Source organism: Ranitomeya variabilis, chromosome 8 (genome assembly GCF_051348905.1).
Source record: "Ranitomeya variabilis isolate aRanVar5 chromosome 8, aRanVar5.hap1, whole genome shotgun sequence".
NCBI classification, from domain to species: domain Eukaryota; kingdom Metazoa; phylum Chordata; class Amphibia; order Anura; family Dendrobatidae; genus Ranitomeya; species Ranitomeya variabilis.
In genome coordinates, this window is record NC_135239.1 from 19,810,093 (window position 1) to 19,826,882 (window position 16,790).

At 44.9% G+C, this 16,790-nt stretch overlaps 1 protein-coding gene across 2 annotated transcripts in view; it reads right to left on the reverse strand.

Moving 5' to 3' along the window:
• Nucleotides 1–4,093: 4,093 nt before the first annotated feature.
• The window catches only part of PATJ (PATJ crumbs cell polarity complex component), a 208,714-nt gene continuing 196,017 nt past the window's right edge, over nt 4,094–16,790 (reverse strand). For both annotated transcript variants that reach the window (XM_077277129.1, XM_077277128.1), the window contains 3 exons: nt 14,796–14,893; nt 10,885–11,008; nt 4,094–7,975 (listed from right to left, as the gene is read on the reverse strand). In XM_077277129.1, the coding sequence (XP_077133244.1) occupies nt 7,829–7,975; nt 10,885–11,008; nt 14,796–14,893 (369 nt within the window). In that variant the 3' untranslated portion in view covers nt 4,094–7,828. The remainder of the gene's footprint in view (nt 7,976–10,884; nt 11,009–14,795; nt 14,894–16,790) is intronic.

Below are 16,790 nucleotides of genomic sequence, written 5' to 3' on the forward strand. Positions count from 1 at the left end.
GCTCCACTCCATAACTGCTGTAGTATGTAAAGGTTACTATATATAATATATACTGTGCCTATGACTAACAGGCTGCACTGGATTGCTGTAACTGCTGCCACTACTCTTGGTTATAATGCCTTGTACTGTAAGCACAGCAGAGTACACACATGTACAGGTACCTCAGAATGTCCTCTCTGAACCACCGTAAGAAGATACGGAGGGGGCATGGCCTAATACATTGGGCGTGTCAGCTGCTTCTGCTGGATGAGCAGAAGTGAAGTCCCGTGCGGGACTGTGGGGCACAGCCTCAAAATCGGGACAGTCCTGCAGTATGAGGGACGGTTGGGAGCTTTGCAATGATACCCGGTGAGGAGATCAGTCTTGTGGTTTTTGTGTAATCTTTATTTTCAGTTTTGAGTTAATGATATGCTCGTGCCCCGCAGCGGCCTGTGGGTTTTCATGTGGTGCTCTGATTATATATTCATAATGCAGACTGCTGACAGGTCACTGATCCCTCACTGACCTGCCCTCTAGTTTACATAATGAATATCTGTACATGTTTAACAAAAAACAAAAACCTTCTGCAGGCAGGTGTCAGCCGTGGCACCTGCTCTGCAGCATAATCACGTTTTATGTGCCAATAGTACATTTTATTCATGTTATTCAGCTAGAAAAAAAATCTATTTGAAAATGGCGCCCACCACGTCTGCACAGTAGCTGCTATCAGTGTCTAATACCTAATCATAGCACCACATGAAGACCCCCCATACCCTGCGGCACAAACATATCATTAACACAAAACTGAAAATAAAGATTAAACAACCACAAGCTGGATTTCATCACCAGATATCATTGTAATCAGTATAACGGCGCCGACCTGACACTGTGTGTAGGTTACTGTGCACAATCCTGCTGACAGGTTCCCTTTAACTCCCCGACAATCAGTTATCCATGGCCCCCATAAACAATAGACGTCCATATCGGCAGGTTCAGCCGACACTAATCCACTGTATATGGTGAGGGGGAGGCTTTACGGTTGTGTCTTCTCTAAGCCACCAGCAGGGCAACAGGGCTCCTTAGCTCGCCTAATGATAATGAGATGACTCTGCTCATTCTGCCCCATTCTTTGCAGCAAAGCTGACAAGTGAACAGCAGAGAACAGAAAGTATGAGCTCTTTGTTTCTGCTCCAGTGGGCAGTGTGAAAAATGCAATTTATTTTTTTTTAAGATATTTTGAACATAAAGTTAATATAAAAATCATTATTAAAAAAAAAAATCTTTAATATAGTTTGTTGTGATCCATTTCCCTTACAGTCTCGGATGATATTAGATATTGCATCTATTTTTTCTAATATTTATCTCACATTTATTTTATATCTCTAGTTACCTTCACTTCCTTCTGCATATATAGATTTTCCTTCTTCTCGCCTGCCTTGGTCACAGTGTGATATCAGGATCGATGGAACTGAGGGCTCGCTGGTTAGCAGAGACACGGCGCGGCTGGTAGGACATGAGCGATCACCTTGGATTCTCAGTGCCCCTCAAGCACTGATGAGGTTTCCACAATTTATCTGCGGATTCCAGGCTTTCTCTGGCCATCTTGCCTTAGAAACAGACTACAATCTATATGCTGAATTCACAAGATATTCAGGTAATAGGAGGCCAGCAGAATTATGAATGCAGCTCTAGATAAGACTGTAATAAAGGGAAACAACTTATTGTGCCTCTATTGCCATCTCCACAACCACTTGTTAGCAGGGAATCTTGTTAGCACCTCTGATCTCTTAGATGCATTTTGTAGAACGCAGTGCTGTCACACAGGATTCTGTAGGTTTGGATTTCTTTTTCCTTTAATAATAAAGACCTTCATTTATAAACTGCATTTTGTGCTTACTTACTTCATCTTTATCTAATATTTACATTTGTTTGGTGATCCGAAACATTTAAGTGTGACAAACATGCAAAAGAATAGGAAGTCAGGAAGAGGGCAAATACAGTTGTGTGAAAAAGTATGACCCCCCTAATGTTTCCATCTATCACACCACACCATCACAGGAGACGTCTGTCTGGTATTACATGGTTTGTTCACTACTTTGATACTGAGGTCCTATGCTGCTGATCTGCAGGACCCAGCAGCGGTCACTACAAACTTTATAGAGCTGGGATATTTCACTCCATAGACTGTTTAACATCTTGCCGCCCCCAGAAGTGATAGCTGATCAGTGGGGTTTTCTTAGACCCCCACAGATCTTATACCGATCTCAAGAACAGGTTCTTAATATAACAGAAGAGGAGAACCCCTTTAATTGTCCCCACCTAGTATCAGGGCAGCATTACCCTGTGCCAGCTTCATCCAGAGTCGCTTTATTTATTTGCGGCTGTCTGGTCGGCACCTATAGTATGTGAGCCCCTAATAATATAGGATGTGGCCAGTCACTAGCTGACCACGCTAATGCAAATTCCAGACTTTCCGAAGTGTTCTTGGTGGATTTTTTTTTTTTTATGGGGGTGCATCATAAAACCCCCAAAGTTGCACCGGGTGCTGCTCTGCACCCACTGTCCTTGTGATGATTGGCAGCTTTCATATCTTCCCTCCGATATATATAAAGTCCTCTGCACACTTGACAGACTTTGTGGACACAACATGGAACAGGTTTAATAGATTGTGACGAGGATACGCTGCGGCTGTATAATCGGTGCGGGTCAGCGGCAGATCTCATCTGCAGGGGTCATTAGAAATGACCTTGAAAAAATGAATCCCAGGCATGAAGCGGAATAAATGATGAGTGCGCCATCTGCTGGAGAAAGACTGGTAATGACCGCAGCGTCAAGTATCAGACTTCACTTGGACACAATGTGCATGAAATACCTTGAGCTCCATCTCGTTATTACACCCCATTTAATATTAAGTAGAAAATTCTGACATTATTTCTGCAGTCCTAGGTACAAAGTGACATCTAATATTCTTATATTGGAAACTAGGGGGCATTATTCATATATTGCCAATCACACTGTGCCCCCAATACAGTGCCAATCACACTGTGCCCCCAATACAGTGTCAATCACATTGTGCCCCAACACAGTGCCAATCACACTGCACCCCAATACAGTGCCAATCACACTGCGCCCCAATACAGTGCCAATCACACTGTGCCCCAATACAGTGCCAATCACACTGTGCCCCAATACAGTGCCAATCACACTGTGCCCCAATACAGTGCCAATCACACTGCGCCCCAACAGTGCCAATCACACTGCGCCCCAACAGTGCCAATCACACTGCACCCCAATACAGTGCCAATCACACTGCACCCCAATACAGTGCCAATCACACTGCACCCCAATACAGTGCCAATCACATTGTGCCCCACAGTGCCAATCACACTGTGCCCCAACATAGTGCCAATCACACTGTGCCCCAATACAGTGCCAATCACACTGTGCACCAATATATAGTGCCAATCACACTGCGCCCCAATATATAGTGCCAATCACACCGCACCCCAATATAGTGTCATTGTGCCCCCAATACAGTGCAAATCACACTGCGCCCCAATAAAGTCCCAATCACAATGCACCCCAATATAGTCCAATCACACTGCACCCCAATATCGTGCCATTCACACTGCACCCCAATATCGTGCCATTCACACTGCACCCCAATATCGTGCCATTCACACTGCACCCCAATAGTGTCCATCACAACGCTCCCCCAACATAGTCCCAATCACACTGCACCCCCTATAAAGTGCCAGTCACAATATGCCCCCAATATAGTGCCAATCACCATGTGCCCCAATAGAGCGCCAATTACAATGTGTCCCCCACACAGAACAATCCATACAATAGCAACCACAGTGTAGAGCCAGAACCCCAATACTTCCCTCATCCCCATGTCCTGGCTCAGCAGGCACCACCTGCCATATATGACCTCATCTACATCACAGATTTGATATGATAAGGTGCCCAGTGATTCATTACCCAATTACGACGTCAATCCGCACTGCAATCTGGTCACCCGCCATCAGTACAGACAATATGGGAGCCGTCCCTATAAGAAGAGGAGACGCACACAGTGCAGCATGTAGACAGGATACTGCACAGACTGCGCTGTAAGTAAACATTTTATTAAAATCTCATAAGTGTAATAAAACATTCTGATCACATGATCGTATTGCAGGCCTGCAGATATAATCAGCCCCGACGTAATAAACCTATAAACAACAGCAAAAAGAAAATCACCTGAGAAGACAGACGAGCGACCCTACAAATAAAAAGTACAGACCGATTCACGGATCGGAAAATCCTGCAATCCTCCGCTGCGCCAAGATCACTAATTGCAGAATTTGGCACATGCTTTAGAAAGATAACGCAGAGCTGCAATCTGGAGGGGATTATTCCCTAGTGGAAAGCATGTCCACACTGAGGGTTGGCACCAGGGACATAAGGGCACCCAGCGGGTTTATATATTCATTCTTATAGTAAGAAGTAGTAATTGCCTATATGCACAGGTAATAACTATGACTTCTCAGAATATCCCATTAAACGTTGGCACCAGTCATGGAATCAATTACATTGTATACAGTGCGCTCGCTTACAGTGCGCTCGTTGCTGGTGCCAACCTGCAAGCATTGATAGAAGTTTATCACTGAGGCAGAATTTACAAAACCCAAGGTCACACATGGAAGGAGGCAATGCAAAAAATCCATACAGCAAAGATGAGCGGGGTCTAGGAGGACTACATCTTAACACACTACTACTCACATCGCTCACAAATATCAGTACTGTGTTCGGGTTTCCATTAGGCCTCTTTCACACTTCAGTTGTTTGGCGTCAGTCTAAAACCGTCATTTTCCTCAAAAAACGGATCCGTTTTTTTTTTCGACGGATCCGTTTTTTTCCCCATAGACTTGCATTAGCGACGGATTGTGACGGATGGTCGTCCGTTCCATCCGTCATGCGACGGATCCGTCAAAATTTAGCGGACGTCATCTAGACATTGACATTCATCTAGACGTTTTTTGTCTCCGTTGAAATGGCGGATCGCGACGGATCCGTCGCGTCCGTCATTTCATAGAATGGCCACCTATGGGCGACGGATCCGTCGCGATCCGTTTTTTGGCAGATCCGTCGCCCCAATCCGTTTTTTAAAGTTTTTTCAATTGCGCATGCTCCAAAAAGTATATACAACCCCCGAGTAACGGATCCGTCAAAAAAACGGATCCGTTACATCCGTTTTTTCAACAATTGTGACGGATCCGTCGATCCGTCACTTTGTCGGAAGTGACTGACGCCAAACGACTGAAGTGTGAAAGAGGCCTAATAGGAACACTACTTCCATAAATGAAGTTTGGTAATAAAGGCAACCAACCTGACAGGAAGTCGCCTGTGTGTAGCAGAATGTCCTCCCCCACAGCCCCACTAGTACAGTTACTAGAGGGCAATTAGCAGCTTTATGGAAAGTGGAGCTTGTCCCTTATCGACAGCGGATCCATATTCAGCAGCTTTATCATCTCTAGCTTTAACTTATTTTATGTTTTTCTTGTAAAAAGTTTCTATTTAGTAACTGAAAAAGAAAAGTTGAAATAGCAAAGTAATATCATTTAGTGAGAATAACTGAAGATCCGTTAACAGCAGCTTGTGGACAGTTTCCATTTAGTCACTGACCGATCTGGGATACAAATTGGAATGGAATATCTCTTTACAACCTTTAGCTTTAACTTATTTTTGTTACTTTTTTCCTCTGCTAAATGGAAACGGTCAACAAGCTGCTCACGGAATGAGGTCATACTTTTATAATCTCTAGCTATACATTGTGGTTTCATCTTTTCTTTTTCATTTGTTAAATGGAAAGTGTCAACAATTGGTTATTAACAGTTCTGCTATTCTCATCACCAAATTATGTCTTATCGTTAGGGTTTCTACCTTTACCTTAATTTTTTTTTTTTTTTTTACTTTTTTTCCTGTTGCTAAATGGAAATGAACAACAAGTTGCTCTTTACAGATCTGTGAAATTTTTTTTTTTTTACATATAGTGAGCAACTTTTCAGGACTTTTGATGAATAGCGTGGCCCAGCGCTTACACCAAACACTCCATACAGTCCAAGTCATAAACTCTCAAATATCCAAAACAGGATCTGAAAACAGCAGAGCGGCTGATTGTGGATGGTTTCCAGTTAGCAACAGATAATTTTTCCCAAGAATTCAAACAAAAGAAAACGATGAGATATCACAAACAGGTCAAACGTTAGGTCTGCCTACTATGGTGGTGAAGCTTCACTTGTGCTCTGCCTGTATAGTCGGTTCATTGGTTTCCATTACCAGTGGACTTAGCAAAAAAAAAAATTAAATACTAAAAATAATCTCTACCCCCGAATAAAGCAGCGCGGCTCACAATTTATACATAAGACTTCTGAAAAATTACAGTAGCTCTTTTTCTCTTAAATAGAATATAACATTACCTTATATACAGATACAGGTGGGGGACGCTGTGTAGATGACACCTCGATAGGACAGTGTATAGATTGTGCAGTACAGGAGATGTGCGGGATATGGCGACACTCTGCAGTGCAACGAAAGGTACATTACTAAGTGATTGGTTTAGTGCAAGGTCACCAGTGGACGTGGAGATGAGTGGGGTTGCTGGAGCCGCTTTTTGTAGGCACCTTATATAGAACAATCAGCTGTCCTTACACACAACTACTGTATGGAACAATCCGGATAGTAAATGATACAAGAACTTTGTGTCTCACATTCTGCCCACTGGGAATGACACAATGTAGCAGTTTTTCTTCTCCAGTCACATCCAAAGCTGAATAGAAGATCCTGCATTGCAATAATCAGCTGTTTACATGAGCAGCCGGCAGAACGTTAAAAGCAGATTTGAATGTGAATGGAGAAAAAGAGTAAAAAAAAACCCCTAAATATATACAGTATATATATATATATATGTATATATATATATATATATATATATATTTTTTTTTTTACTCAGCTAGTGAGGTAGAATTAGATTGCCAAATAGGACACTCAATATTTAGGGTAACACATTTTGAACCCCAAATATCTATGCAGGGCTTTGTTATTTAAAATATACATTATACACTTGTGTTTCCTACTAAGATCTCTGCATGCGGTCAGTGAATGTAAACATATAGAGGCTTAAAACCTGACAATAGAGCTTTCATGCAACGTAACAAGCCCTGCACTTGCGCCAATTGGATTGGGACAAACTTTCAGCTAAAATATTTCCATTCACTGACAGCAAACGTGTAGAGTTAAAACACAAAGTGTATTAGATAGCAGCAGCAGCTTTACTGCCCCCTATATGTGGTGGTGTGTAAGGAAGCCGACTTGCTTCACAATCTTGTGTTTGTCCGGAAATGGCAACACGAGGACACACTGGCGACAAGGACGACACTGGTGACAAAGACGACACTGGTGAGAAGGACGACATTGGTGACAAGGACACTGGCGACAAGGACGACACTGGCGACAAAGAGGACGTCGCAGACGCGTGTCACTAAAATCTGTTACAACCAATTAGTCCGAATATAACACATATCCCAACAGTGCAAGGACGGAAGGTGGAAGGTTCGCTGGCGATTCAGCAGAGACACAGGACGCACAACGGCCTCATATTCTACTCGGCTGGAAGACTTATCAGCTTAAGGTAGCAGTGTTGGGATTCTGACATTACTAGCGGATTGATATACTGAGCAGAGGCAGCATAGTCCTAGACAGTCCACAGCCATCAGTGGTGGCACTACAGACACCAGAGTACAGAGTAGTATCCTGCCTAGGACTTTGGCCTCTGACAACCTTCCGACCGTACGATGGTTTGTGATTACGATAAGACGGTGAGTGTGACGTTTCCCCTCTGGCGTTTTAGGATGGCCACAGCTTCTTCATGAGTGACGCCTTCTAAGTTATCGCTGTTCACCGCTAAAATCTGATCTCCTCGCTTTAGTCTCCCGTCCACTGCGGCGGCGCCCTTGGATAACAATGAGAAGGTAAATCAAAAGGGATCCAGAAAAAAAAAGTAATAAGACGTAATTATAGTACATCAAAATTAGACTGACTGCACAAGGTCCTGCACCCAAAGTGACTAATCTGATTAATATGGCAGAACAGACTGTCTGCTTTCTAGAGCCGTGCTGTATGTGATGGGCAGTAAGACTTACATACAGGTGCTTCTCACAAAATTAGAATATCATCAAAAAGTTAATTTGTTTCAGTTCTTCAATACAAAAAGTGAATCTCATATTATATAGAGTCATTACACACAGAGGGATCTATTTCATGTGTTTATTTCTGTTAATGTTGATGATTATGGCTTACAGCCAATGAAAACCCAAAAGTCATTATCTCAGTAAATTAGAATAATTAACAAAAAACCCCTGCAAAGGCTTCCTAAGCATTTATAAAGGTCCCTTAGTTTGTTTCAGTAGCTCCACAATCATGGGGAAGACTGCTGACCTGACAGATGTCCATAAGGCGCCATTGACACACTCCACAAGGAGGGGAAGCCACAAAAGGTCATTGCTAAAGAAGCCGGCTGTTCACAGAGTGCTGTATCCAAGAATATTAATGGAAAGTGGAGTGGAAGGAAAAAGTGGTAGAAAAAGGTGCACAAGCAATCGGGATAACCGCAGCCTTGAAAGGATTGTTGAGAAAAGGCCATTAAAAAATTTGGGGGAGATTCTTAGGCTACGTTCACATTTGCGTTGTGCGCCGCAGCGTCGGCGCCGCAACGCACGACGCAAACAAAAACGCAGCAAAACGCATGCACAACGCTGCATTTTGCGCCGCATGCGTCCTTTTTTTCATTGATTTTGGACGCAGCAAAAATGCAGCTTGCTGCGTCCTCTGCGCCCGGACGCGGGCGCCGCAGGGACGCATGCGGCGCAAAACGCAAGTGCGACGCATGTCCATGCGCCCCCATGTTAAATATAGGGGCGCATGACGCATGCGGCGACGCTGCGGCGCCCGACGCTGCGGCGCCGACCGCAAATGTGAACGTAGCCTTAAGGAGTGGACTGCTGCTGGAGTCATTGCTTCAAAAGCCACCACGCACAGAGGTCTCCAGGACATTGGCTGACACAAGGAATGTGACACTTGTAGCCCCGCATGACCAATAGACAACGCCAGAAGCGTCTTACCTGGGCCAAGGAGAAAAAGAACTGGACTGTTGTCAGTGGTCCAAGGTGTTGTTTTCAGATGAAAGTAAATTTTACATTTCATTTCGAAATCAAGGTTCCAGAGTCTGGAGGAAGAGTGGAGGCCACAATCCAAGCTGCTGGAGGTCTAGTGTGAAGTCTCCACAATCAGTGATGGTTTGGGGAGCCATGTCATCTGCTGGTGTAGGCCACTGTGTTTTATCAAGACCAAAGTCAGCGCAGCCGTCTACCAGGACATTTTAGAGCACTTCATACTTCCCTCTGCCGACAAGCTTTTTGGAGATGGAAATGTCATTCTCCAGCAGGACTCGGCCACTGTCCACACTGCCAAAAGTACCAATACCTGGTGTAAAAACAACAGTATCACTGTGCTTGGTTAGCCAGAAAACTCACCTGACCTTATCCCCATAGAGAATCTATGGAGTATTGTCAAGGGTAAGATGAGACACCAGAACCAACAATGCAGACGAGCTGAAGGCTGCTATCAAAGCAACCTGGGCTTCCATAAACCCTCAGCAGCGCCACAGACTGATCGCCTCCATGCCACGCCGCAGTGATGCAGTAATTGATGCAAAAGGAGCCCCGGCCAAGTATGGAGTGCATTTACTGAACATACATTTCAGTAGGCCAACATTTCAGATTTTAAAATCATTTTTCAAGCTGGTGTTATAAAGTATTCTAATTTACTGAGATAATGACTTTTGGGTTTTCATTGGCTGTAAGCCTTAATCATCAACATTAACAGAAATAAATACTTGAAATAGATCACTCTGTTTGTAATGACTTTATATAATGTATGAGATTCATTTTTTATATTGAAAACGGAAATAAATTAACTTTTTGATGATATTCTAATTTTGTAAGAAGCACCTGTATATGCAGATCAGAGATGGATGAATGCGCTGCCAGCAGTCACTTCATGTTACTTCCATCTCGTGTCTTTAGAAATCAGGTTTTTATCAAACATGGGCTTATATTATTACCCCTGTAAATTCATAATGCCAGCAGCATACCTATAGGGGGAGCAACTGTAAGTGGGCCCTAACACCATGGGGGGCACAGCTCATCCAATCATAGCTGATTTTAAGCTACTTATATGCAGAATAAAAGTCGTCAGGTGATAAGTGGAGCAATAATAAAAATATATAGATTTTATATCCGCAGGAATCACTGGATGCAGAGACATTTCGGTCTGTGGGCGCTCATGTGGACGGTCCAGGCTAGCCGTCGGTACTAGGACTTAGCACATCCGGGCAACGCTTTTGAACACAGCTGCCTCTATTGGAAAGCTGGGGTGTCAGTAATTTAGCAGCTGGTAGAGCATCACATGCCGAATATCTGCAGTGCATATGATTCACAGTACATGATGAAGAGGAGATTTGTACAATATACGGGAAACAATGGATTTGGAAATGAAAGGGAGGAAGTAATCAGACGCTGCAGGCATAGTTTATAATGACAAGAGTGCCCTACTTATATCTGGCCAATAGAAAGCGTAAAAAATGACCCTCCTCCTGTGTATTACAGAGGTGAATAAGTACGGTGCTGTTCCCTGCATCAACCAGCAGGTGGCAGTGCAGTCAATGTGAAGAAACTCCACTCTATTCATTTAGCCTTTGAAGTATTGCATTTATTTAATCAAGCATATAAAGGGTTACATAGCAGCAGTCCGAGGTCAAGGTTTCACATGCACAATTATTGTGATTGTGCCGTAATCATTTACCTTAGAGAATATGGTCTTCACATATATCGGAAGGTCTCCATGCGGGCTCCCGTATCCTCCAACAATACTAAATCCAAGACCATCAGGACCCTTCTCCAGGTGAATGATTTGGGGGACAGAGGACCTGGAAGTAACCATGAAAGACTGAGTTGCATTCTCAGTGATGTCAATGCTCTCTAGTGATGGATAGCCTGCATTCTCAGTGGTCACTCTCTAGTGATGGATAGGCTGCACTCTCAGTGATGTCACCACTCTCTAGTGATGGATAGCCTGCATTCTCAGTGATGTCACTGCTCTCTAGTGATGGATAGGCTGCATTCTCAGTGATGTCACCGCTCTCTAGTGATGGATAGGCTGCATTCTCAGTGATGTCACTGCTCTCTAGTGATGGATAGGCTGCATTCTCAGTGATGTCCCTGCTCTCTAGTGATAGATAGGCTGCATTCTCAGTGGTCACTCTAGTGATGGATAGGCTGCATTCTCAGTGGTCACTCTCTAGTGATGGATAGGCTGCATTCTCAGTGATGTCACTGCTCTCTAGTGATGGATAGGCTGCATTCTCAGTGATGTCACCGCTCTCTAGTGATGGATAGGCTGCATTCTCAGTGATGTCACTGCTCTCTAGTGATGGATAGGCTGCATTCTCAGTGATGTCATCGCTCTCTAGTGATGGATAGGCTCCATTCTCAGTGGTCACTCTAGTGATGGATAGGCTGCATTCTCAGTGGTCACTCTCTAGTGATGGATAGGCTGCATTCTCAGTGATGTCACTGCTCTCTAGTGATGGATAGCCTGCATTCTCAGTGATGTCACCGCTCTCTAGTGATGGATAGGCTGCATTCTCAGTGATGTCACCGCTCTCTAGTGATGGATAGGCTGCACTCTCAGTGATGTCACCGCTCTCTAGTGATGGATAGGCTGCATTCTCAGTGATGTCATCGCTCTCTAGTGATGGATAGGCTGCATTCTCAGTGGTCACTCTAGTGATGGATAGGCTGCATTCTCAGTGATGTCACTGCTCTCTAGTGAATGGATAGGCTGCATTCTCAGTGATGTCCCTACTCTCTAGTGATGGATAGGCTGCATTCTCAGTGATGTCACTGCTCTCTAGTGATGGATAGGCTGCATTCTCAGTGATGTCACTGCTCTCTAGTGATGGATAGGCTGCACTCTCAGTGATGTCACCGCTCTCTAGTGATGGATAGGCTGCATTCTCAGTGATGTCATCGCTCTCTAGTGATGGATAGGCTGCATTCTCAGTGGTCACTCTAGTGATGGATAGGCTGCATTCTCAGTGGTCACTCTCTAGTGATGGATAGGCTGCATTCTCAGTGATGTCACTGCTCTCTAGTGATGGATAGCCTGCATTCCCAGTGATGTCACCGCTCTCTAGTGATGGATAGCCTGCATTCTCAGTGATGTCACCGCTCTCTAGTGATGGATAGGCTGCACTCTCAGTGATGTCACCGCTCTCTAGTGATGGATAGGCTGCATTCTCAGTGATGTCATCGCTCTCTAGTGATGGATAGGCTGCATTCTCAGTGGTCACTCTAGTGATGGATAGGCTGCATTCTCAGTGATGTCACTGCTCTCTAGTGAATGGATAGGCTGCATTCTCAGTGATGTCCCTACTCTCTAGTGATGGATAGGCTGCATTCTCAGTGATGTCACTGCTCTCTAGTGATGGATAGGCTGCATTCTCAGTGATGTCACTGCTCTCTAGTGATGGATAGGCTGCACTCTCAGTGATGTCACCGCTCTCTAGTGATGGATAGGCTGCATTCTCAGTGATGTCATCGCTCTCTAGTGATGGATAGGCTGCATTCTCAGTGGTCACTCTAGTGATGGATAGGCTGCATTCTCAGTGGTCACTCTCTAGTGATGGATAGGCTGCATTCTCAGTGATGTCACTGCTCTCTAGTGATGGATAGCCTGCATTCTCAGTGATGTCACCGCTCTCTAGTGATGGATAGCCTGCATTCTCAGTGATGTCACCGCTCTCTAGTGATGGATAGGCTGCACTCTCAGTGATGTCACCGCTCTCTAGTGATGGATAGGCTGCATTCTCAGTGATGTCATCGCTCTCTAGTGATGGATAGGCTGCATTCTCAGTGGTCACTCTAGTGATGGATAGGCTGCATTCTCAGTGATGTCACTGCTCTCTAGTGAATGGATAGGCTGCATTCTCAGTGATGTCCCTACTCTCTAGTGATGGATAGGCTGCATTCTCAGTGATGTCACTGCTCTCTAGTGATGGATAGGCTGCATTCTCAGTGATGTCAGTGCTCTCTAGTGATGGATAGGCTGCATTCTCAGTGATGTCAGTGCTCTCTAGTGAATGGATAGGCTGCATTCTCAATGATGTCACTGCTCTCTAGTGATGGATAGGCTGCATTCTCAGTGGTCACTAGTGATGGATAGGCTGCACTCAGTGATGTCACTGCTCTCTAGTGAATGGATAGGCTACATTCTCAGTGATGTCAGTGCTCTCTAGTGAATGGAGAGGCTGCATTCTCAGTGATGTCACTGCTCTCTAGTGGATGGATAGGCTGCATTCTCAGTGATGTCACTGCTCTCTAGTGAATGAACAATCTGCATTCTCAGTGATGTCACTGCTCTCTAGTGAATGGATAGGCTGCATTCTCAGTGATGTCACCGCTCTCTAGTGGATGGATAATCTGCATTCACAGTGATGTCACTGATCTCTTGTGAATGGATAGGCTGCATTCTCAGTGATGTCAGTGCTCTCTAGTGAATGGATAGGCTGCATTCTCAGTGATGTCACTGCTCTCTAGTGGATGGATAGGCTGCATTCTCAGTGATGTCACTGCTCTCTAGTGAATGGATAATCTGCATTCTCAGTGATCTCACCGCTCTCTAGTGATGGATAGGCTGCATTCTCAGTGATGTCACCACTCTCTAGTGATGGATAGGCTGCATTCTCAGTGATGTCACCACTCTCTAGTGATGGATAGGCTGCATTCTCAGTGATGTCAGTGCTCTCTGGTGATGGATAGGCTGCATTCTCAGTGATGTCACCACTCGCTAGTGATGGATAGGCTGCATTCTCAGTGATGTCAGTGCTCTGGTGATGGATAGGCTGCATTCTCAGTGATGTCACTGCTCTCTAGCTGATGGATAGGCGGCATTCTCAGTGATGTCACCGCTCTCTAGTGATTGGATAGGCTGCATTCTCAGTGATGTCACTGCTCTCTAGTGAATGGATAAGCTGCATTCACAGTGATGTCACCGCTCTCTAGTGGATGGATAATCTGCATTCTCAGTGATGTCAGTGCTCTCTAGTGAATGGATAGGCTGCATTCTCAGTGGTGTCACTGCTCTCTAGTGGATGGATAGGCTGCATTCTCAGTGGTGTCACTGCTCTCTAGTGATTGGATAGGCTGCATTCTCAGTGATGTCACCGCTCTCTAGTGGATGGATAATCTGCATTCTCAGTGAGGTCAGTGCTCTCTAGTGAATGGATAGGCTGCATTCTCAGTGGTGTCACTGCTCTCTAGTGGATGGATAGGCTGCATTCTCAGTGGTGTCACTGCTCTCTAGTGATGGATAGGCTGCATTCTCAGTGATGTCACTGCTCTCTAGAAGATGGATAGGCGGCATTCTCAGTGATGTCACCGCTCTCTAGTGATGGATAGGCTGCATTCTCAGTGATGTCACCGCTCTCTAGTGATGGATAGGCTGCATTCTCAGTGATGTCACTGCTCTCTAGCGGATGGATAGGCGGCATTCTCAGTGATGTCACTGCTCTCCCCTCTTGTAGTTGTATTGATTGGATTGTGGATAGCTGACCAGTAAGTATTTTATATACGGTGTATATATTTAATTTTCTTTTGTCATACAGAATTAATATGAACACTGACCGTTCCTTTCTGAGATACATATATACTCACTCCCCTTCCTCGGACTGATGTTCGGAGGTAATGTTCTGGCACAGTGACATGCTCTCCAGTTGGCTGGCTATTGCACTAATATTGGTATCTGCGACAACCTAGGACATAAGAGAAAGTTAGACGATAAAACACTGCAATCCCATCTTTAGTGTCCCTGCCGAGCTCCATCAATATAACAAATGGCTCCATTCAGGCTGTAATTCAGTGCACAGGGATGTGCTGGGGCAGCCGCTTGTGGAACTGCTCAATAAGCCGCACAGGAGATGACTGCAGAGGGCGCTGCGATACAACTGGAGACGACAGTATTAATAACTTGGCTTTTCATTATCCCATAGTCCATAGATGAAACAGAGGAGAATGTCATCATGCATCCTGCAGCCGATACCGACCGCAACGAGAACACGACTGGTAATAGATTCATTGTTCCTGCACAGATTTGATTAAATTGCAATGTACGATGCAGAGAAGACTATGAGAATCCGGCTTCACCCAATTACCTCCTGTATAACAGAGATGTAAAGGTGTCAGACAAAGCAGTGCTCCATCCAGTACACACTGTCATGTCTCCCTGTGCACCGAAAGCTCCCAGCAAACAAGAGAACTGCATGCTATATTATAAATCCCTGCAGTCACTGCTCTCTAGTGATGGATAGGCTGCATTCTCAGTGATGTCACTGCTCTCTAGTGATGGATAGCCTGCATTCTCAGTGATGTCACTGCTCTCTAGTGATGGATATGCTGCATTCTCAGTGATGTCACTGCTCTCTAGTGAATGGATATGCTGCATTCTCAGTGATGTCACTGCTCTCTAGTGATGGATAGGCTGCATTCTCAGTGATGTCACTGCTCTCTAGTGAATGGATATGCTGCATTCTCAGTGATGTCACTGCTCTCTAGTGATGGATAGGCTGCATTCTCAGTGATGTCACTGCTCTCTAGTGAATGGATATGCTGCATTCTCAGTGATGTCACTGCTCTCTAGTGATGGATAGGCTGCATTCTCAGTGATGTCACTGCTCTCTAGTGATGGATAGGCTGCATTCTCAGTGATGTCACTGCTCTCTAGTGATGGATAGGCTGCATTCTCAGTGATGTCACCGCTCTCTAGTGATGGATAGGCTGCATTCTCAGTGATGTCACCGCTCTCTAGTGATGGATAGGCTGCATTCTCAGTGATGTCACCGCTCTCTAGTGATGGAGAGGCTGCATTCTCAGTGATGTCACTGCTCTCTAGTGATGGATAGCCTGCATTCTCAGTGATGTCACCGCTCTCTAGTGATGGAGAGGCTGCATTCTCAGTGATGTCACCGCTCTCTAGTGATGGATAGGCTGCATTCTCAGTGATGTCACTGCTCTCTAGTGAATGGATATGCTGCATTCTCAGTGATGTCACTGCTCTCTAGTGATGGATAGGCTGCATTCTCAGTGATGTCACTGCTCTCTAGTGAATGGATATGCTGCATTCTCAGTGATGTCACTGCTCTCTAGTGATGGATAGGCTGCATTCTCAGTGACGTCACCGCTCTAGTGATGATAGGCTACATTCTCAGTAATGTCACTGCTCTCTACTGAATGGATAGACTGCATTCTCTGTGATGTCACCACTCTCTAGTGATGGATAGGCTGCATTCTCAGTGATGTCACTGCTCTCTAGTGAATGGATATGCTGCATTCTCAGTGATGTCACTGCTCTCTAGTGAATGGATAGGCTGCATTCTCAGTGATGTCACCGCTCTCTACTGAATGGATAGGCTGCATTCTCAGCGATGTCACTGCTCTCTAGTGATGGATAGGCTGCATTCTCAGTGACGTCACCGCTCTAGTGATGATAGGCTACATTCTCAGTAATGTCACTGCTCTCTACTGAATGGATAGACTGCATTCTCTGTGATGTCACCACTCTCTAGTGATGGATAGGCTGCATTCTCAGTGATGTCACTGCTCTCTAGTGAATGGATATGCTGCATTCTAAGTGATGTCACTGCTCTCTAGTGA